General features: G+C 44.1%; 1 protein-coding gene across 1 annotated transcript in view; it reads right to left on the bottom strand.

Moving 5' to 3' along the window:
• Positions 1–215: 215 nt before the first annotated feature.
• agps (alkylglycerone phosphate synthase) overlaps positions 216–22,635 on the bottom strand; it is a 36,874-nt gene continuing 14,454 nt past the window's right edge. The window contains exons 9-20 of the mRNA XM_083775941.1: positions 21,956–22,081; positions 20,530–20,638; positions 15,893–16,020; positions 12,721–12,772; positions 10,509–10,585; positions 10,309–10,421; positions 8,725–8,794; positions 7,670–7,731; positions 6,502–6,591; positions 5,494–5,593; positions 5,281–5,338; positions 216–1,099 (exon numbers count right to left, since the gene is read on the bottom strand). Coding sequence (XP_083632067.1) covers positions 978–1,099; positions 5,281–5,338; positions 5,494–5,593; positions 6,502–6,591; positions 7,670–7,731; positions 8,725–8,794; positions 10,309–10,421; positions 10,509–10,585; positions 12,721–12,772; positions 15,893–16,020; positions 20,530–20,638; positions 21,956–22,081 — 1,107 coding nt within the window. The 3' untranslated portion in view covers positions 216–977. The remainder of the gene's footprint in view (positions 1,100–5,280; positions 5,339–5,493; positions 5,594–6,501; positions 6,592–7,669; positions 7,732–8,724; positions 8,795–10,308; positions 10,422–10,508; positions 10,586–12,720; positions 12,773–15,892; positions 16,021–20,529; positions 20,639–21,955; positions 22,082–22,635) is intronic.

Consider the following 22,635-nt stretch of genomic DNA (forward strand, 5'->3'; position numbering starts at 1 on the left):
CCTTGTCCCCCGCTTGTTTAATTTTTGGATGTGCTACCTTTTTGGAATTTTTAATTCCTATTTTTTGATGTATACTTGATTTGGGTCTGGCACTCCACTGAAAGCCATTGCTGATGCGAAACCTCTTTTTCTCATTTAACTACAGAGACATAGTTAGGGAGTACACACACACACACACACACACACACACTACAGAGACATAGTTAGGGAGTACACACACACACACACACACACACACCCCCCCCAAAAAAACAAATGAGGTTCACATACAGTAGTCTCTCTCTGTACAACACTGACTGGAGTGTAAGAGAAGGGAAAGGCAGACACATAGCTTTAGAAAGGCACAGAGCTTTAGAGAGTGCACTCATCTATACAACTTAAAGTAGTGCCATACACCACAAGAACAATTAAATGTGACTTACAAAAAAGCAGAAACACAAAAAAGTGAATTAAGGATCTTAAGGAACTGTTAACAGTTAAGCGAACATCATAAAAATCTGTGATTTTGCATCATACCCACCCAGTGCGTGAGACCAGAACAAGCACGTTTATACATGAGAACAGACTTACAGTAAACATTAACGGTGTATGACCCCCCCCGACTGATTGTTAAAGCATGTTATTTGATACGTAATGTAAAAGAAAGTTGGTATGTTATGTTGGGTGAATTAACAAATGGCACTAAATGACTGTTTCATTAAATAAAACAAAATATATTTCTGTCCAATTCATTCCCTAGAGGCGGCCGACTTGGCCCCCTCCCTTTAACCCTCTTATCGAAATCCTTTCGCCAAAAATAGCCAATATACAAGTTCCCAATGCATCACATTGCACCGCTTGTATTGCTTATATATCTGTTATTTTCTCAAAACTCTAGGGTCCATGTGGTGGTTAATTTCACATTTAGTATTAGTTAATCCAAATGCACAAGGATTCCCATTAGAAAAAGGTGAGACAAAGATGAAGGCGATAGGTACTTAGAGGAGATTCCTGTTGCCAAAGATATTGTTAGGATCCACATATTCCTTGACGGACTTCAGCATTCCCATGCCCACTTCGGAGATGCTCTCTCTCAACCAGTCCTTCCGAAGTTTCCCCACTGAAAGACAGAGAAAAGATAGATAAATAAATAAATAAATATGCACAAGGAAGAAGACAGGGGGAGAGGGGGGAGAGGAATCGGCATGGCTGATTGCTCAGCAGGCTGCTGGGAGCCAATCAATCTTGTGAGAGTGAGTGAATAAACAGAGGGTGATAAATGCTTTTATTCAGAGAGGAGAAATGTTTTGCATGGCATGATTTATGGAGCTCAGCAGACTATCAAACTCATTAGGCTCTGTGTGTTCCCAGAGGAGGGGCCGGCTGGCGGCTGTAGCGGCCATCCCTCGCTCTCTTTTCTCTCACTGAGCGGGCCACCACTCCCCTCCCTCCAAAGCCACAAGGGTGGGAGGGTTGATGTGTGTGTGTGTGTGTGTGTGTGTGTGTGTGTGTGTGTGTGTGTGTGTATGTGTGTTTGAGTAGAACAGTACACGAGAGTGTGTTCCTCTGGGGTGCCCTCCAAGGTTGTCGTGCTTGCTTGGCCCAACCACAGTTCTGTACCCGCTGACACAGGCTCGGTTTGCCGACAGCCTGCCAGGGCCAAAACGGCAGAAACACAATGGTTCTGTCGCCATGACTTTTGGCGTTTGGCCACTCTCTGCTGTGGCTCCCACTCTGTCCTGAGGAGTGAGCGTGGCTGTGGCACAGGGCCTCAGCGGGGTGCGCAGTGCTCTGCCAGCTGTCCAGGTTCTTAGCAGAGGGTTTGGAGCCAGGGAGAGGTCTCGAGACTCTGGAGACAACTGTGGTGAAATTGACAGCGGGACCAAACATACAAGAGAACTTCCACCGCTTATGAACATACCAACAACGGGAACTGTCACCCTTTCTGTCTGCTGCAACCTTCGCCAACGACCACACAGCTGCACATAGCTTACCAAGAGGCCCCGCTGAGGGGCTTTTGGAAGGTGGATGAAGATAATGTTAAAATTAAGATTCAAATGAAACCCCAAAAGCATTACGGAAACTTGAATCTTGTGCTATGGGAAAATGTATTGCTTTTTGAGGTCACATTGACTTCAGACAAAAAAAGAAAAAAAAATGACACTTCTGTACCGACCCTAAAGATAGATCTGAGAATAGAACGATCTAGAACAGGTGCCTGCTGGGTGGGTAAACACACTTTGGTTTGAAAGGCACCACTGTAATCACCTGAGATTAGATACAGAGGCGAGTCTGAAAATGAGAAAGTGTGACAAGATGGAAGTGTTCACACGCCTTCCCCGGTTCCATTTGGATACGCTCGCACCTCTGCAGCGCGTCACCGATGAGGGATTGGGTAGGGGGGCAGCATGTTAATAGGGCATGTGTTGAGGGCGGGGCATGCCTAAAGCGCTAGAGCGAGATTGGAGGAACTGTGTGTTATCAGTGACAACAAGCCCCGCCAGGGAACCTAGGTGGGGCTAGTGAGGCCCGTCTCCTGACAACAGATATAGGGGGGCCACCAGGGTCCCGCTGCACCACACACACACCTCCAGATGGTGACGGGGGACCGGTCAGTCACCCAATCAGCAATTACCCAATAACTAAGAAAGTAGCCTGCTCTCCTCCTCCCACAGCCACCCTCCTGCTACCCTCTCCTTACTCCCGTCCCTTGTACCACCTCCATCCCTCCCTCTACTCACGGAAGGAGAGAGAAAACAGAAGGTGCTGGGACTGCATCATTGCCTCCATCACAGTGATAATTTACACATCTATCTTGTCATATTCTCACTTTTGCGCCCGCTATCGCAATAAATCTCCCCTGGCTTTGGTCTGTGCAGCTGAGACATGCAAAGAAGAGCAGGCAGTTATTTTAGTAGCGACAGAAATAAAAAATAAAACACACAGACACACCTTAAAGTGGCAGATTTCTCATGTGTACAAGACTAGCTGGTCTAATGAGCGGGGAAAATAAAGTCACTGAGTCCAGTCATTTTTCCCGTCTCCTCAGTGCAGTGACCTGACCCGAGTGCTGGTGCAGTTGGCTGAGTGTGCTAAAGTGACGCCCTGCAGAGCCACAAGGTCAGGTAGAGCTGCCAGCCGCCCCCGGGGCAGCCCTCATACAGAGGAGGCTATAGAGACCGCGAGCTGAGCCGCCACCCCTTGACACACTCCTCTCTGTCTCTCTCTGGGCTGCCTTGACAAATGGGGGTCAGAACATGAAAGACGGGCTAAGGTAGCGGCCCTGCGCTCCGCTGATACGACAGAGCCAGGGTATTGGCTGAGAGGCTGGGGCTCGCACCATCGCAGACCATGGCCAGGACTGATGGATGGATGACTCCCCCCCCCCCCCCCCCCCACCCCACCAGCACCACCAATGATGGATGTTCTCGCAGCTCTCCACTGCTGCAACACTAGTGACCTGGTTAAAGAGGACATTTCTTCCAATGTTCTGGATTTCAAATAACACCCGCGGAATCATCAAGCACACAGTGAAGCTTTTGCCTCTTAAATATTTGTGCTCACTTTGACAGCCACTTTGGCAAGCTTTTTGATAAAAAGAAATCCAGTGCCAAGGCGCCACCTATTTTAAACTTTGCCCAACATGGTGTTCGTCGGATGGTATGTTGAGTAGCAAAAAAAAATAAGGGCAGCGCTTTCCACACGCCTGGCCACCCTCACCTCGCTCCCACACAGCATAAGGCTGACCTGCTATAAACACAGGCTACAAAAATGTATATTTCCTGTGGTGCCCTCCCACCTCGCCTTCCTAGACTACATCTGTTTTCCTTGATACACAAAACCCAGCGAAACTAGCTCCATTTGTCAAGCGCTGATTGTGGGCAGACAAACCGGCCTGTCTGCGCCCAGATAGCAAGCCACACTGTTATTAATCACAATTACAGAGTGGGCCTTGCACACAGGAGCTGCATCAATATCGGCCCCCTCCTCCCCCGGACACCTCCCCGCGTTGCACAGGGTGGCCAGGCCACCGTTTGGAGGTCAGCATACACCCGCCGATAACGGCAGCATCATTTACCCTGGCCCACCGCCTCCTTTTATTAGCAATCTTTTAATTTTGAACCCTTCCCCGCCTTCAGGAAAAATTGTGATTTAATATCGCAGCTGATTCACTGCATGCTGTTTTTGACAGGCGTGATAAATAGCCTGAAGTGATGTATGAAAACAGTGAGGCGGATGGCAATATAGATAAGGCAGCCATTTCGGTTAGCCCTGATGGGGCTCATAGAGTGGTTTCACCCCACCCATCCCTTACTCACGTTTCATTTGGTCATTGTTGAAATGAACAAATGGCTCAAGAGACTCAAGAGACATTTTCTGTGCAGTGGGAACATATTTTGGACACATGAAGGAAGTAATGAAAGATCTCCTGGCTTAAATTGATTTGGGTTTTTTTTTGTTCATGAGAAGACCACATGTTAGCCCACTCACTGACATGGGCCAAAACCAGGGGGGCAGTCAGACAGATATTTTGTGAAGCCATAAGGAAATCGGGATTTCCTGAAAGTTCATATAATGGCCTGTTGTGGCGCTGTCATTGGGCCCAAAAAAACCCATAGCCCCATAGAAGTCCATGTATTTGGGCCCAACTTCACCTAGACTGTATTACCTTAAACATGGTCATGAATACTTTCTGCTTCCAGTCACTAGTTTTAAAGTCTAATTTCTAATCTCATAATATTCTTTTTGGAAAATTATGGTCACATTTATTAAAAAAATGACCATAAAGTCGCGTATGTTCTGAGGGGCGTGGCTACCGTTACAGTCTATGATCGGGATTCCCCACCCACTCGAGTCAAAATAAAAACCAACTAAGGAGCAGGGGGGGGGGAAGTCCCGCCTCGTTGTCTGGGCCAGCCAATGGGCCAGCTGGGCCCAAACGGATCTAGAAAGACGGCAATTTACAATTCAAGGACTGACAGGCTTCATTTTACGTTCATGTTAGACCCGGGGAACGCTTTGTCCATATTTTTTTACAGTCTATGGCCAAAACACACTGCCATGCTGCCTTCCATGGCAACTTTGATCGAACTTTGAAGAGCCTCGTGACTTGTCCCGTCATGAAGAGTGCCAACTTTTGAGAATGTAGCCCGAAAGCAGCTGCATAGTTTTCAACTGCGCTTCAGTAAATGTTTGGTAAACCTAGAAACCAAAGGAAAATTAAAATAGTTGCAACAAAAAAAAAAAAAGGCTAATGAGTTCTAAAACTCTGATATGGGTTAAGTCAGGTTTATACCATACCTCCATGGTGATGTGACAAGCTTCCTCCATTGGCAAGGATCTCTTCTCTGGCGGCATGCTGTAAATTGAAGATACACACATAACTCAATCAATATCACACATTGTTATTGGAGTGAGAGTGCAACGCCAAAGTCAAATTATCACCAGGATACATTGAACCACTAGGTTACAATAGATCAGGACAGTTGTAATGATCTATCTAATGGTGTTTACCTCCACATGTTCAAACACATGCACTGGATCGCTGAGTCCCCTGTAGTTGAAGGCAAAGTAGAAGTACACACAGGCACCAGCATCATAGGTCTGAGTCACCCTGAGAAACAGCACAGGTGCAACACACACAATTTGTTAAAAAAACAAGCCAAGAAGAACATTTCTCCTTCACATGCCCCTCTGAAAGTCAATTCTACATGAATCCAATGAATATGGGCTTAGTTGAGGCACTCCATTTTCAAACAATGAACGCGGTTTTCCCTTTGTAATCGGAGGGCAGAGTGAAGTGGGAGGCTGGGCTTTTCCCCTGAACCCTTTGACCCCAATTCCGTTCATGTTTTCTGGAAAGCGGCGGCGGCATGGCGGCTCCGTCACCTTCAATAACATCATATTATCAGGACATTAAATGGCCATCGCACAATTTTACTGGATCATCTGAGCCACATTTGTAGCTGCTCAGTATGCAAGGAGTTGACTTCGTGCCACGTCCCTCAAATCAATCAATGACGCAAAATAAGATATAAAGCGTTAAAATGCTTTTCTAAAACTTCCCATCAACAACTAAGGTTTTAAATCAATCCAAGATGATACCTCATCACCTACCGGCATATAACAGTTTGTATTGTATCTCCCTAGTCCCTGTCCCTTTGGAGGAATTGTGTGCAGAGCCCTTGTTCATTTGACATGGCCCATCACCTAGCACACAGGGCTTTTCTAGAGGTTAAATGGACAAATCAATCTTGTGACAGACTGCAGCCAGGAAATGAATGGCTGAAGCATAATCAGGCTGAGGCCTATCTGTCCTCAGTGAGGGGGGAGAAGCCTGCTACCCCTCACCCGTTTGTCTGTCTGTCCCAATGGTTGTCTGTCGATCTACTGGCTCTAGTCTAGATAGCCGACAAGGCAAGGGTCAGGGGGACTTGTCGACTATCATTCATAATCTGACAATGGAGACTTATTGTACCGTGCAGTGCATAAATATACGTTCTGCAAGTCTGCAAACATTACCTGCATGTGGACAATGGTGCAAATGGCACTCCTTGCTCTTTACACTCTCTGGTAATGCACTCTTTCACGTTCCGGCAAAGGTCCAAAACCCTGTGAAGAAAACACACACACACACACACACACACACACACACACACACACACACACACACACACACACACGTTTTAAAGCAGCTAGGTGTAAAGAAGATAGCATGGCCGGTTAGAAGACTCAAAGCAATATGACGGCAGTACAAGATAGATTTTGAGGAAGCTGGCCTAGCCGAGAGTGAAACAACCTTCACCCAGACACTCTTGGTTGCGTGCTGTGTCATGCAACGAATTAACAGATCGTCAAGCTCATAACACATCAGACTGTGATGCATTGCTATTTTTGATGCACGACACCGGCGCACATCACCCTTATGACTCTTGACAATCATACCGTTTGATGCCGAACTGATGAATTATGTTAACTTATAAAGACAAGAGAGAAAAGACCAGAAGGCTGGGAAGAGAGACAGAATAACAAGGGCCATTGTGGAGAGGGAGAGCTGTGCTGTGGTAGATGCATGCTGTCTGGGAGATGTTCCCATCGGTGTGGAAATGGCCGCCAGTGCTAGGCATGTGCAGTAGAGTGTGGAGGGTGAGGAGGAGGACGGGTAATGAGCCAGGCACATATGCTCGCCTCAATGGCTGATCTCTTGGTCTCCCCCATCAGGCATTTTACACAGCAAGGAGCTCATACTCTGTGTGCATGCATGTGTAAACGTGTGGTATTCTTTGCATGGCAAAGGTGGCATGGAGAAGGCGGTGCATAGTTTTTCCCATCACATGGAACATGGATATGAACTGAACTGGTGTGGGTGCGACAGAATTTGAGCTCCACCGAACGTGCTTGTGTGGAGCCATCTCCCCCATGTCGCTGTGTTTTTTGGCTGTAGGCTGAAAAGACAGGCTTCCGCCCACGCTGAGACAGTTAATGGGGGAAGGAGGCAGGCATGAAGGTGAATGTCAAAGGCAGAGGGAAGGCAGGAAAAAAACATAAGAGGGAAAGGGAGGGGGTGGGGGCTGAATTACATTTCTTTGGTTGTCTTCACTTCTTGTGACTGCGTGGGAAGAGGGTGATAGAAAATTCAGATTCACTCATAAAGACCACACAGTAGTGTTTTTTGTATTGGTATCTTTACCTGTCCCAAGGCACAGAGGTCTCGAACGACTCCCCGATCACGAAGTAGTCCATCCCCAAGTCCTGTCCAGGAGACAAATCACAGGTTTAGAAATGGAAAATGTCAGGCTGCTTGGGTGGCACAGTGGTAAAGTGCCTGCACACCACCACAGAGGTTGTGGGATCAATTCCACCGTGGTACAGTACATCCAGCTTTGTCGAGCGTCTACACAAACAAATTGGCCCGTGTTCAGAGGGGGAAGTGTTGGGAGGAAGGAGTAGGATGAAGGCTCTACATCCTCCCGGTAGGGGCTTCTCACTGGTAGGTGAGTCAGTAGGATACAACAGCAGTGATGACACAAATTTGTGTGGGGAGGAATCAATTGGCATAACTAAATGGGCTATATGCACACAGTATAACTATTCCTACTTCCTTCACAGGTGTTACCGATGATACTAATTAAGGCTCTGTTCCATTTAGTATGCAGTGGTTCTTAAAGTTTAATATCAAGGACCCCCATAACTATGAGAGTACAAAATTGTCATTTGGTTCCATTTGTACACTCTCAGAGTTACACACAGTTCCAGTGAGCCAACATGCACAATAGTAGCACCCTGACTCTGTTTAACCAGAATGGAACAGTGCCTTTATTAGTACCAGCAGTAAGTTAAGTAACACCTGTGAAAGTAGGGAAGGAAGTTCTTTGTGTGCATAGAGCCCATTGGGTGTAAAAAATGATTGGATAAAACAAATAAATAGAAAATGTCTGGCTGGGGGTTCTGCAGCATTGGAATGAATGCCTGGCTGTGGGGTCTGCAGCACTGGAATTAATGCTATAGGAGGTCTATGATTAGCCTGGTCTAAAAAATAAAACAAAGAAATCCACTCCATTGTGCCGCGAATGACAGGCGCTTTTCAAGACGTTAAATACCTCATTCTGACAACATCAAACTGTGAGGTCACATACTATGGCCTCTGCGGTGTATCCTTTTCGCAGTTAGAGGTCTAGTCAAGAATCCCCACAACCCCAAACCTGCCCATCAGCCAATGAAAAAATAGGGAGAAGAGTGACCCACCCGGAGGTAAGCGATGACGAAGGTCAGCATGTAGCCTCTCTGACCATTGTCCTCTCCAGCTGCCAGGCCCCTGGAAGCAGATAACAGGGTTAATATTTAACAGCCCTCTTTCTTCTGGCTCCGCTGGCCCAGTGTCTGTGCAGCTGCCCGGGAGCTGAGGCACTCTTGTCAATCTAACAATGTACGGATCAATGAAGCAGCGCTCCACGCATCGGCACAGGTCAGCCACACATCTATCACTGGCAGTGGGTAATCAAATTTTCATCCACTACCCAAACTAATCAGGATACGCTCATTAGGAAATCGCTATATTGATTTATTTATTCCCTCCCTTGCTTCCTAACACTAAAAAATAAAAAGATATTCCTCACAGAACCACCCCAATCCATCACTGGCACTCGATTTGACAAGTGATGACGATTTATTTGAAATAATGCAATAAAGCACCGGATACTCCTGGTAGGTGACATGTTTCTGATGATTGAACTCCAAGGTATTACATCACATGACAGCCACAATCCAGTGACCTGTAGATTTGGCAACGGAGCCAAATAGCTACACTAACACACAATCCATAGGGTGATGTTACACAACGAGGAACATGGAGGTTTTTTCACAAGACTAATGTCCTGATTAAATACGTTCTGATTGGTTGGAGAAGCAGGAGCACAGCTTACAATGAATTGGAAACTAAAGTCAATATTCCTGAATTGCCATTTTGACAAACAGCTCTCCTGGACAATCTTTGTAAAATGCAAATGGGTCCACAATTTATCGACATTCCTGGAGCATATAGTGATGTTAAAAGCCTAAAAGCACATTTTAAAAGATCACGTTTAAATTATCACATTTTTTGCTTAAAAATTGAACAATGTTTGGAATGCCCAACTTTCAATATATAATATACATTTCAATGGCATATATAATTCAGGTGAAATGGGACATGAAGGTTAAAATGTTGAGACAAGGCCATGTTGGAGGCTAAAAACAGGGCGAGGATGGAGATAGCATCCCTCTCTGGCTGATAGATAACTTATTTCCACCAAAGTCCTCATTGATCTGTTCCATGATCAATCACAGCAGAGGAGCACTCCCAGACTCCACCCTATCGCCCTGTCCTACAGGGAGCTGTGCCCTGCTATCAACCGCTTACACCCCACCCCCTTCCACACAAAAGCTGGCCTGACAAGAGGACATCCACAGGTGATCCATCACTCCGTAGCACGACAGACTACTGAGTGGAGGACCAAATCCCAACAGTTAAACCAACACGTCTCCAGTCTTTTGAGATACCGTGAACCGGTTGGTTGAATGTAGTAACATCACAGGCCTCAGGCTGACCCCCCCTCCACACACACACACACACACACACACACACACACACACACACACACACACACACACACACACTAAAAGTAGTGTCAAAAGGTGCTTTGTCATTGCCGTTCTTTGTATGGACAGTGATCTTTAAGTGATCTTTGCTCAACACATGTCATCCTCCTGCCGCTGGCAGATAAATGCCACAGTGAAAGTCATGTGATGGAGCCAGAGTTGGGAGAGAAGAGAGTGAGAGCAGCCACCTACCCAAATTTTGCCGCAATGTCATAAACTTGCTTCTCGTGCTGCAAGACCTTCTCACGATCCCCTTCAAAGAGCAGGGTGGCCACACACAGGCAGTGGGGGTCGAAGCCTTTGAACTGAGAACAGAGAGAAACTTTCAGCAGGGAGGGGGAAATAAATACCTCTCCGGTTCTTTTTTTAAGGATTACCATTATAAACATTACCTTCGTTATGTAGAATTTCTTCAAGCCATCCAAAAAGGACGTGAAAATTGAAGACACTAGAGGCTTCAGGGCATGACCTGCACAAAACAAATCTTGATCAGAAAAGTCAACTCTCCTCTTTTCAAAACAAAGCGGCATCTGACACTTTTGAGCAGCACCTTTTTTGCATATTCGTCTCACCTTTCTTTCCCGCTGGTTTCCTCCAGCGTTTTAAGAGGGCAAGAGAGTCTGACTTATTTAGGTTTCAAATAAAAAGGATGGAAAATAAAGGCAACATTTGAATAACTCCGCAACTGGCCAGTGGCTGCCAGCGACAGGGACAATAAATCAGGGGCGAAGGGGGGGGGGGTTTCCGAAGGGAAGTGGGGTTGACGCGGCGATATCCGTCTTCCTCATGCACACTTTTTGATTTATTCCCGATCGGACGCACAAAAGTGCCTGTGGACAAGTGAAAATGAGGGGCCGGGGCCAGAGGGATGGTTATCAATCACAGCGGGAAAGTCGCGGGTGATGTCGTGGAGACTTACCAGTTCATTTACGCCGCTCCCCTCCCCCAATATCAAGTCTCTTCATCACTTAGTGTCCCGATTATTTCCCATTCCAAAAATGTGATTGCAGGTCTTTAGGTCTCCAGCAGCCATCATACTCGTTAATTAAATACTCAACATCCAGAAAGAGTGAACCATGTGATTCTGCCCCTCGAGTTTTAGCTTGCTCACATTTCCGCCATATCAATACACTACACAGAAAGATTGTCAGTGTTAACTTGAGTGTAAAATGGTCCCAAATGGGGGGTCCATGTTTACACTGTCCAAGTTTAATTAAAACTGCAGATTTTTCAGTGTACAGTACCACCTACTCTACCGCTCTCATTTTTCATCTTGTGTATCAAGACAGGCACTGCTAAATTCTAGTCGTCGTCCCAATCTGAGTAAGGAGAGTTGATGTATCCATGGCTCATTTTCAAACAAGCGACATGATTAAAAGTGAGGACAAGCCACTAATAAGCCCAAGAAGGTATCATAGAGCCATGAGTTTTAGTTATTAGTGAAAAACCTGGTCACTTCATCTTGCCTACTTAATGCTAGGAAGTGCCTACTCTGTGGAAAGTGGATATATAGGGGAGCTAATGAGATCCCTGGAGACTGGGGAACTTTACAGAGATCTCTGGCAATGCCTGATGCATTCCACTACACTCCAAGAAACAATATCATACAACTTCAATGTAACAACTACTTAATTTTTGCCACAGTCATTTTTCATTGTGCCTCAATTCTTCGCTTTTGTGTATAGTCACTTTGTGAAATAATGATAATTTTAACAATTCAACACCATACAATGTACTGCATCAGTGCCATTCACAGTTTTGTGAGTTTTTTAACGGAACGCATTCATAAAACACTGCATACACCGAATCAAATGGCTTTTAATTAACCACACCACAAACCCGGCAAGCTCAACACATTGAAACATGTGTGAGTGTGTAGATCGGCTATTTTCACTATTTGAGTATATAGGGTCTACGTGGTTAAAATAAACATCATATATGATCTAAACCGATTATGGTATATTTCTGATTACTGGTTATGCAATGTGAGACATGCTGTAAAATCTTCTGATCAAAGATAAGAGGTTACAGGAGAGGCCTAAAGGGAATAGACATTCTCTGAAAATGGAAACCAGGTCAGACGCAAGCACGCTTGCACAGTAAAGCATGACAGTGTACTCAAGGGCTTGTATGCAAGAGTATGGTTATTTAAGGCTCTCTTCAGTTTACTTATCAAACGTGTGTGTGTGTGTGTGTGTGTGTGTGTGTGTGTGAGAGAGAGTGAGAGAGTGAGTGAGTGAGTGAGTGAGTGAGTGAGCATATGTTTGTACTGTACAGTACACAGTATGGAAAATAATCTCTTAAAAAAACGTAAAGAATAACCTACCTATCCAAATGAAAATAAAGAATCACTTATGACTTGGCTCCACTGTTTACAATCAAAACAAGTAAACATTTAAAAGTCAAATTAGGTTCTCTCCGTTAATAGCAATTGATTTCAATGGGGAGTGATGTTCACCCAACTAGTGGTGCTCTACTTTCCAGAAGGTTCTAAACTGGACTTCAAGTTTCAGTTTGGAAGCCACTGATAGCACCACACACACCACTGCAGACCAGTTCTAACTAAGCAGAACAAAAAGGATTTGACATCATAATACAACTTACCAAACTGAAATTGTTCATTGTCCACAAGCCGAATGGATGCTGGTGCACATCTCTGGGGGAGAAAAAATAAAATAAAGTTGTCACCTTTTTCTTTTTTTGTATGCTGCGTTTATTGAGCACCTTGGTTCCATTACGATTACATAACAATGTAATGTACAGTGGGAGAAGCAGAGAAAAAGAACCAAAATGAACAACCAAAACAGGGAGATTTTATTTAAAATAAATATACATAACATACGGTAGTCTACAAATGACATTTAGAATTATTAAGGGACCAAGCCTGAAGGGACTTCTTGGTCCCTTATTGTATTTGTCTGTTTCCTTTCTTCCTCTTCTCCAGTTTCCACGCTAAACGGTGAGGATGCGAAGCCCACGACCATTGGCCTATTGGTGCTATAGCACTAAATTGAAAATGCAAACTTTGAACAGGCATAGCTCATGAACCTTTTGACTGTCTGCAATAAAACTTCTATACGCTTATGCGTCTCCTCATGCTGAACTTCCGTGTTCTGACTTTTGACCATTGAATTATATGAATAACAGTTCAAATCGATCTCCTCCTGGGATCTTTGATCAAAATGCACAAAAGTTGCACGTGAACCAATATCTAAAAACTTAAGACCTAAAACTTAGTGGCTGGACCCCTCTCTCCTTTGAGTCACTTATCCAACTGAGGTTACTAAAGTAACCTGAAGTTAAAATCTATCTCCTTCCGGGGGAGTACGCTTTTATGAACCAATGAATGAAGTTTTATGAAAATTCTTCTAATTGCCCCCAATACATGCATGCAGAGTCATCACATGTTTATGAAACTTTACAGTATGGTAATAGAGGATCATGCCAAATAGCACTGAAACCAGTCTTACTCCAATTAGCCAAAGGGGGGTGCTATATAAACCATTTCAAAATGAAAACTTTGAACATGCATAACTCATGCCTTGTTTGGTCAAAAGCCATGAATCTTGTTTACACATCTGTCTTTTTGACCAGTAAGCTCCGCCCTCAGAGTTTCCACCATTTTAAGCAATTTGAAAAAGGCAAAGAAATCCTGGCAGAAAATCTGTTTAAGCAATTGTGTGAAATGTTCTACACACAATCTATTGACCATTATCTGAAACCCCAGTTGAAGAGAAGTTTGTGCGTGAAAACCTCGTCTGTCTGTTTGGGGTACGAACAGCTGCAATAACTCTGCGTGACCTAAAGTGGCACTGTTGAGTAGCCTAAAAGGGCTGATTGCTTGGCCCCATCTTATCGATGCTTGCAGCTATATTTATTACAGGTCTCCCACACATTTTCTTCCCCAATGAATTTCCAAATGTTTTCCAAACCTTTTCCAGAATATTTAACACAACATCCAGGACTATATAACAAACCAACCATTCAGCGCAATATTGAGTGTCGTGACCCGTGTGCGGTGGGGACAGGCAGTGTAGCAGGGGTAAGACATAGAATGTGGAATGGTATTATTTGCATTGCGCTGTGATGGACGTGTTAAGTGTGGCTTGTTGTCTTGCCATTGTAAGAGGAACAGTAGGACAACATCAGCTCTGAAATATGCACCGACACCCACTGTCTGTTTAGCAGCCTCTTGGAGTTCAATGTGTTTTTTTCTTTTCACGTGGCTGACCAGTGACGATTACCCTATGTTCCCAACATCAAATATTTTGATGCATAATTTGCAGCCAGCTCGATTTGTGTCCACTTCTCGCTTTAGCCAGTCTTTATATTTTTCATTTGTAAGCCACAAATGATTATTATTATTTCCCAGGCTTTGTGTATGCTAGTTCAACCGATAAATTATAACGTTAAGCTCAATTGCTTACGCTTCATCACCGAAGATTCACTTGTTGCTCTCGCGCATGCGCTGCAGCGGTTGGTGTCACGTGACAAAGAACATACCTACAAGCTAACGCATCACGCTGAAGCAAATTTTGTCTTACCCTGCATAGATTATGCTGCAGTCATGCAGCCTGTTCGGAGAAGAACTACTTTTGTCCATATTTTGTGTAATGTTAATAACATTATGTTATACATGTTTAGGAAATGTTTTTATATACTAAATAAATAGACAAAAACAAAGTAAAATATTTTTCCAGGACCCTTGATCAATTCCAGGACCTTTGATCCATTTCAAAACTTTTCCATTACTGGAAAGTTATTTTTCTATTTCAAAATAATTCCAGAAATGTTATGATACCGTTATGTTTTTAATTATTTCTCACGTTTTTCTTTCATGTCATTGAAAACATTATTTGACATGAGAGGAAAATGGCTGGCTTGTGAATAAGGTCAAATAGCCTTTCAATGTCACTGTGGGAGTGGCAGTATACAGACCCTCATGTTGCCATCAATAATAGTTGCATCAGCACACTTTTAAACGGACATGGACAGCAGAGCTGGCGGGCTAGTCATCCTGACTGCCTTTATCATTTAGACTTATTCCTATTTATTATGGTTTGATCCAAACCTGTGTGACCAACAGTTAACCACTTCAGCTCTACATACCATTTTCCCTAAGCCCGATTCATACTTTGTCACACAACATTGTAGAAAACAACAAGACGTAGCGGCTGCCCCGCGTGTGAGCTTGTAAGTCTTCAATTTTCGGCGTGAGACAGTATAAATTAAGCTTCAGAGTGGTTAAGGCGTGTTCAAATGATACTGCATTGGTTACAAGGTATTACGTGAAAGATTTTCACATTAAATTGAACATTATGAAATCCTTATTGTATGATTGGATTATCATGGGTACATTTTTACTCTTTCGAAGTTAAATTAACCAAGCAATGTGTTGCAGCATAACAGACACATTTAATCCATTCAACCAACTAAGCTCAATTGACAGTCTGCGTTTACTGCAGAAAGTAGCAGCAAGTATACTTGTTAGGATATCACGGCTGTCAGGCAGAAACCTTGTATCTCAATATCCTTTGTTCAAAAATGAAAGCCCAATTTTATACTTTTGCATGACAAGCTACAAACTTGTACATCTGCTATCATCACCATTTTTGAGAATTCTAAACAATTCTGCCTTACAGAATTACATTACATGCCCAAAATAGGAATGAATAAACATTTAACCAATCAAAAGTATTCAAAAAGAGTTTGTGATATACAATACATGACCTACAAGGTTACAGTGATGTGATGATATGTTGATATGGTACAGTACCTGCCTGGCAACCTCTCGCAAGCAGGCCACTCCCTGCTCAAAGCAGGGGAAGACAACAGAGCCATACTTCTGATACTCCGGAATGGGGCGGATCTTCATCGTTACCTCGGTAACCACGCCCAGAGTTCCTGTGGAAAATCACAATGAGAGAAAGAAAGAGATTGAGGAGATGAGGGGGAAAAAAAGAGAAGAAAAGGCAGTTCCCACACAATCAATGTAATCTACCCTGGTCTTAAATCCATTCATCTTGGCACACCTAATTTGGGCATGTCAGCAGCAAACAGTTTCCAATATTTTCAAAATAGAAGAAAATCATAAAGAAATTTTGAATTTAACAAATTCAAAAATAGCAGATCTACAAGCGGAAGCGCACTACACAACACACTGCGACGCGCCATGAGCATGTAGATACTACTATTCATCATACGATGCAGTATATGAGGCTTAAGTGGTTAAGTGTGGAGCATCAAAACCGATAACATGTCTCTGCTACGCATCTCCCCAGGGTGCTGCTGGTGACCTTTTGTCTCATATTTCACCTTAGTGATCTGGTTTTCCACAACACACGGGCAGGACAACTTAGAATTATCAGCTAGAGTATGGAGAAATAAAGCAGGCCCATATCAAAGGCAGGGCCGGGGCCAACAGCAGAGCTGCATATAAACAGAGACCTTTAGCAGACCTCTTGACCCTGAACACTGTCAGGCTAGCTTTTGCTGATGGGCTCATATTGCTGTTGCCACAAAGGGAGCATGTCTGTGATTAATGCTCTTAATCACAGTTTCATACTATATCATGGCTATACAAATACAGCAAATCTAAAAGCTCACAAAAAGAGCTGACTTCTATAATGACATGCCCAAAATAGGGGCACCAGGGTTAATATGGTTAAACATACATAGAAATGAGAGTGAACATTTTTAAGCCAATGTAGTTAAAAAGAAAAGTGAACCAAATCAGCGAATGCGTTTAGTTTAATTTCAATAACACAACACATGAACATAATTTGAATGCCAAGCATTTATACACACTGGCACATGCTTTCCACCGTTACAAATTGGACAGCTACCGATAAACATTGCAGTAAATGTGGTTAGCCATCTCACAGGACTGAGCCTTGTAGACGGCTCCTTGGACAAAGCGCACTATTAAACCCCGGCAATTGAAAGGATTCTAATGGCACTTTCATCTTAACGAGATCACAGTAAACAATGATAACTTGTCATAAAACGCTTTTATAATTCTGCCACCAGTTCATTATTCTGAGGGAAGTGAGTTCCCATTTTGCCATCCACTCCAGAGCGTCCATATTTACGGCTTCCATTAAAAACACACAGATGTCTGGCTAACGGCTTTGTGAATGTTTATGAATCACTGATAACGAGAGGCAACATCAAACATCATCAGCCAGTGTCAGGTCATAGTACAAGTATTCTTCCCACAATTAATGCAAAACATTAGTAATTACATCATGCCGAGGCCCACATATTGGTGGCTGAACAGAGAAATCATAAACGCTCTGAAGCAATATGATACTCCTTGACCAAGTAAATTTGCCGATGGTGTGCAACTTGAGTGACCGTATGTTCTCTCTTTGCATGCCTTCAAAACCCTATTTTATACATTATCTAAATACTTTCAATTGCATTTGTGCATAAAATGAAATCTATAGTATATATACATAAACTTAGACAAACTTCTGCTGTAAAGATTGAAATATGCAATGTGTTTACACAACATGACGTTACACTCCAGTCACAATTGGGACTTCCTGAAAGATCTCCTTCAGGTTAAATAGAATGCATGTTTATTCCTTATTGTTATTGGACCAAGTGTTCTCCTGCACAGGGACACATCTGAGCTGAACATAGCCAGCTCCATTAGCGGGCTTCGTCAGCCTGTTAATGAGCCCTCGAACGTGACACTACATGCCACATGCTGCTCTCTAGCGGCCCAGCGGAAAACATGTGACGCCATTAGGGCTCCTCTCGGGGGCATCATTTGACTAGTCTTCACGCTATAGGGGAGGAGCTACACACAGGAGGAGGGGAAAGAGGAGGGTGAAAGAGAGTGTAGACTGGAGAGAGAGAGAGAATGAGAGAGTATAGGAGGAGCAGAGAGATGGAGTGCGAGGGAGCAGGAGAATGAGTGAGAGACATTATGTCTACAAGGAGGCAAGGACAGGAAGTTCAGGGAACACAACACAAGGGAGCTCCTCTGTACAAGGGACCTCCTGGTAGAGGAAGGGGGGGCATAGGTTTGTCAGACATACTGTACTAACAGTCCGACAGGCATTAGTCAGACAACACAATCGCTCCCGACATACTGTACGGCCGCCCGGGTTAAAACTCACCCGTGGCTCCCGGAATGCGCGACAGGTTAACACTAACCCGTGGCTCCGCAGGTTAAAACTAACCCGTGGCTTCTTGTGAGGTTAGGTTTAGGTTTGGCTTTCGGACTCATGACTGTTAGTACTTCGGACCAAACACATGCACCCAAGAAAGACGAAGTTAGGAAAACACACAACCTTCTACCAAACATGTCAGGGAACATGACTGCTTGGGCATAAATGCTTTCACATAGCATAGAGCAACAAAGTCTGACGTCAATATCGGTAGAGGGCTCCAAGTCCACGGGTTCATGTACTTTTTAATTTGCATTGTAATCCCCATAGGGGATTTTAGATCACCTCATAACTGTGTTTGACAAATAAACAAATCATCCTGGCCGTTTCACTCCTATGGGTATGAACAATCAACTGACTGAGAGAAAAGGCTATGGTTACTGCTGCCGAATTAGTTACATTTTCGCTAACAGACTGTATCATACAATACAGAGACACCTCCCCTAGAAACAGACTGTATCATACGATACAGAGACACCTCCCCTATAAACAGACTGTATCATACGATACAGAGACACCTCCCCTAGAAACAGACTATCATATGATACAGAGACAGAGACACCTCCCCTAGAAACAGACTGTATCATACGATACAGACACCTCCCCGACAATATCGCCAAGACAGTTTGTTTATTTATGTTTTTCTCCGTAGAGAAAAACTTCCGTGAACCAGGGGATGAGCAAGTGACGTCCGGACTTCAGCACTCTATTGACTCCGCACGAAATTAGATTTGCGCTGGACACACACGGACACACACACACACACACCTGAGAGAACTTTCAAAGAGAGTGATTATTATTGATTATTCCAATCATTCCCTTTTAACAAAAGGAGGGGGTCAGGAAAGTGCTTTGCATTCAGGCTATTTCAAGGTCACAAATAGGCAAGACGTGGCTGCCGTGTGGCGAATGAGAAGTGCCAAGCGGTTTCGCAGTCATTTCTGATTAAACGCATGCGTTCTTCCACTTAACATGCACAGCGTAGTTGCAGGACTTGGGCGCTGTGCTTTGTTGCGGTGGCCTACTGTCAGACTGCAGGGTGGGGGTACAGGGGTGAAGAAGCAGATAATTATAATGAGCCCCAGCAGTGTGGCGACCTCTAGATCCACCTAGTGGGCCTCCCGGGAGCACACACCCTCCCAGAAATGTGTGGTCCTGTCCCTTCTTCTGGCCTTCCACAACCTTCAGCCCTTTCAGTATGGGCGAGACACAACCAGCCAGTCTTTATCTTTCCAAACTCCTCAGACTGTTTCACAGACAAAATAACTGTCACAGAGAGAGGGTATGGCTGCTAGTAACAAACTGACTTGTGCAGAAGATACTGCCTATCATGGAACTTATTATTCAGGGAGTTTATCCGAACATAAAACTCTGCTTATGGGATTCACCAACAGCTATGCATGCTAGTTATTCTCAACCACACCAACAGAGGGCACCACAAATTAGTTTTTAATCAATTTAAGTTATGCAAATAAAATCACACCCGTGCCTGATAACTAGACTTGCACCTCCCACAGGTTTATGTTATCTCTCTCTCCCTCTCCCTCTCTATATAAAGTATATGGTTATTATAGATATATTACATACGTATGGTGGGTTTTTTCCTCATTTGTTGCATGTTTTGAGTCCCCACTCCCCAATCATCACTTTCGAGCACTCCAAATGCCATTTATTTTTTTAACTTCAAAATAAAAAGTTGCGACTTGATTTGAACGCAATACCTTCATCACAGTTTGAATCCCAGAATTTCTGCGTGCAGTTATGACATAATTAAATGCATCCAGTTTGGAAATTGTCGACAGATGTGCTTTTCGTATCCACTGAAATCAATTCTAATGAGTACAAATGGAGATCTCTGCAGAAATCCCACCATAGTCCGTGAGCAGATTGCTGAGCTTTGTTGGGCGAATATAGAGTTTGTAATCCGCAGCTGTTTAACATGGCGATGCCAAGAATGTGTGCACCTCCTCATTATGTGAGGGGGACCTGGCATATGGCAGTATTCTCTGTGGGCATTCACAAGGACAGGGCACTGCAGTGGGGAGGACACATGCTGGTTCATACCTAACACCCCGCTGCAGCGCTTTTCCACCAGTGCTGGTTAATGTTAAGCAGGCCTGCAGCATGAGAACTCTCCTGCTGTTACCCCAATCCAAAAAAAGAAAAAAAAAACACATACACAAACACACACACAGATGTGAAAGTCACAAGGAAAAATCAGTAATGAGCAAACCTTCGGAGCCCATGATGAAGTGGTGTACGTCTGGCCCCATTGACGTGCGTGGACCCTGGCAACTCTTCTCAATCACTCCTCGAGGAGTCACCATCTTCACACGGATCACCTGAGCGGTGACAGGACAGAAAAAATATTTGTGTCAGGTGAAACCACCCGACTAATGAAAACTCATGAAAACTAGACGACCTGTTCTAGCCCTAGTCATACTGACGGCCTAACCCGATTGGCTCCTCTGGCCAATGGGACACCAAGCAACGGCAAAGCTGCCCTCCTGCAAATGGGAAGGGGAGCGGCAAATATCCCTGGCAGCCATGCAGGCTGCCAGGGACAGTGCAGAGCAATGCAGCAGAGAAGCATGATCACAGTCACACACGAGGTAACGGGGAAGGAAGAGTATCGATGTAACTAGTACTCGATATAACTTCTAACCAAATGCGGCTGAAACAGCGCAGTGCAACCAATGAAAAGCCACAACAAAACAGTCATTGAACCACGCACAGGTCGGAAAACGAACACAAACAGCTGCGAGGCACGAGGTTGTGAGTTGTGACACAAACATAACATAGTTTTGAGTTGTGACACAAAATATAAATCAGACCAATATGGGCTGGGGAGAACAAAACGGAGACGCGAACGCAAACAAGGTTGTGACACACAAACATTAAAATAAGTCATACTAATATGGGGGGAGGGAGAACACAACAGAGACAGTGCTTCTTTCACCTGACAAATATCACTACGTGATCATTTCTTGTTTTAATGTAAACTCAGAGGACACCAAGATACCGCCAGTAATACACCGTTAAAGATGAACATTTTGGCCCAGGCCGTAGCGTAACGGTCTGGGCACCGGACTGGTAATCCAGTCGCAGTGTGCCGCGGGTTCGACTCCCGGACCCGACACGGCCTTTACTGCATGTCATCCCCCCATCTCTCTCCCGTTTCCTGTCAGCCTACTGTCTGTCCCTTCAAAAATCAATAAAAGGCGTAAGCCGCAAAAAAAATATCTTAAAAAAAAAAAGAAAAAAAAAAAAAAAAAAAAAAAGGTGAACATTTTAAACCCCAATCCACAGCACAACTACCTGAATGTCACAATATTAACCCTTGTGTGGCACATGTGTGAATGCAACCGATTTTAGTGTTGAGCATCAACTCCACATGTGGATTGCTCAGAAAATGCCATCTTTCTCCACTATGGAATAAAACCAGTTATGTCCTGTAATACTTAGTAAATTGGACCAGAGTTGACTCTGAACTGGGACCTCCGTTTTCCACCTACACCAAATATCTTTGACAAAAATTGCCGATCTACAAGCTCACAACATGTTATGTGTCATGAACTTGTAGATCTGCCATGCCCACCCAGAATATGGATGCATGGGTTCAAGTGGTTAAGGAGGAATTCAAAAGAAGGGTTATGCACCAAGTCCTCAATGTTGCCGTAGATGTTCTTCTTCATGCCGGATGCTCTGGTGGCCACCCAGCCGCCCAGGGAGCTGAACTCCATGGAGTCAGGCTCATGGCCTGTACAGTAGCCGCTTTCATTGAGCTATGGAGAGAAGGGCTAGAATTATTTTATACTTATAGGTTCAAATAGTAAGCAAAAAGATGAAAGCAGAAACATGATGTGTGGAACCAGAACATTTATTTTTTAATTACGAGGGGACGGGGGACAGGTCCAACTCTGCTGTTGAATTTGACTATACAGTATACTCGTTATGCGTTAATGCCCCAACTCTGGTTTCATAGCATCATAGATTTTTACGACAGGACTAAAATAAAGCAATATAAGAGAAGCAGAAGTAAAACTGAAAGATCAGTACTTCAGGTGTGTCTTGTCCAAATCTCCTGTGCATGATTACTTAGCCATACAGTACACTTAATATAGATGATTAATATTTGGTCTTTGCCTGCCCGTTCTTGAGTGTACAGAGAGAAACGTATTGGCATGGCTGAGTTGCAGTATGGTTTGTGAGGTGGGACTTGGCTTTTGGGATTCCATGCAGTGAAGCAGAAAATAAAAAACCCTGACCTAACAACACCAGCAATATGTAAAAGTAAAGCAATATCAAGTAAAGGTTGCTCAGTCAAAGTACTGGAGTA

Source organism: Protomyctophum parallelum (genome assembly GCF_964188405.1).
Source record: "Protomyctophum parallelum genome assembly, chromosome: 11".
In the NCBI taxonomy this organism is placed as follows: Eukaryota; Metazoa; Chordata; class Actinopteri; order Myctophiformes; family Myctophidae; genus Protomyctophum; species Protomyctophum parallelum.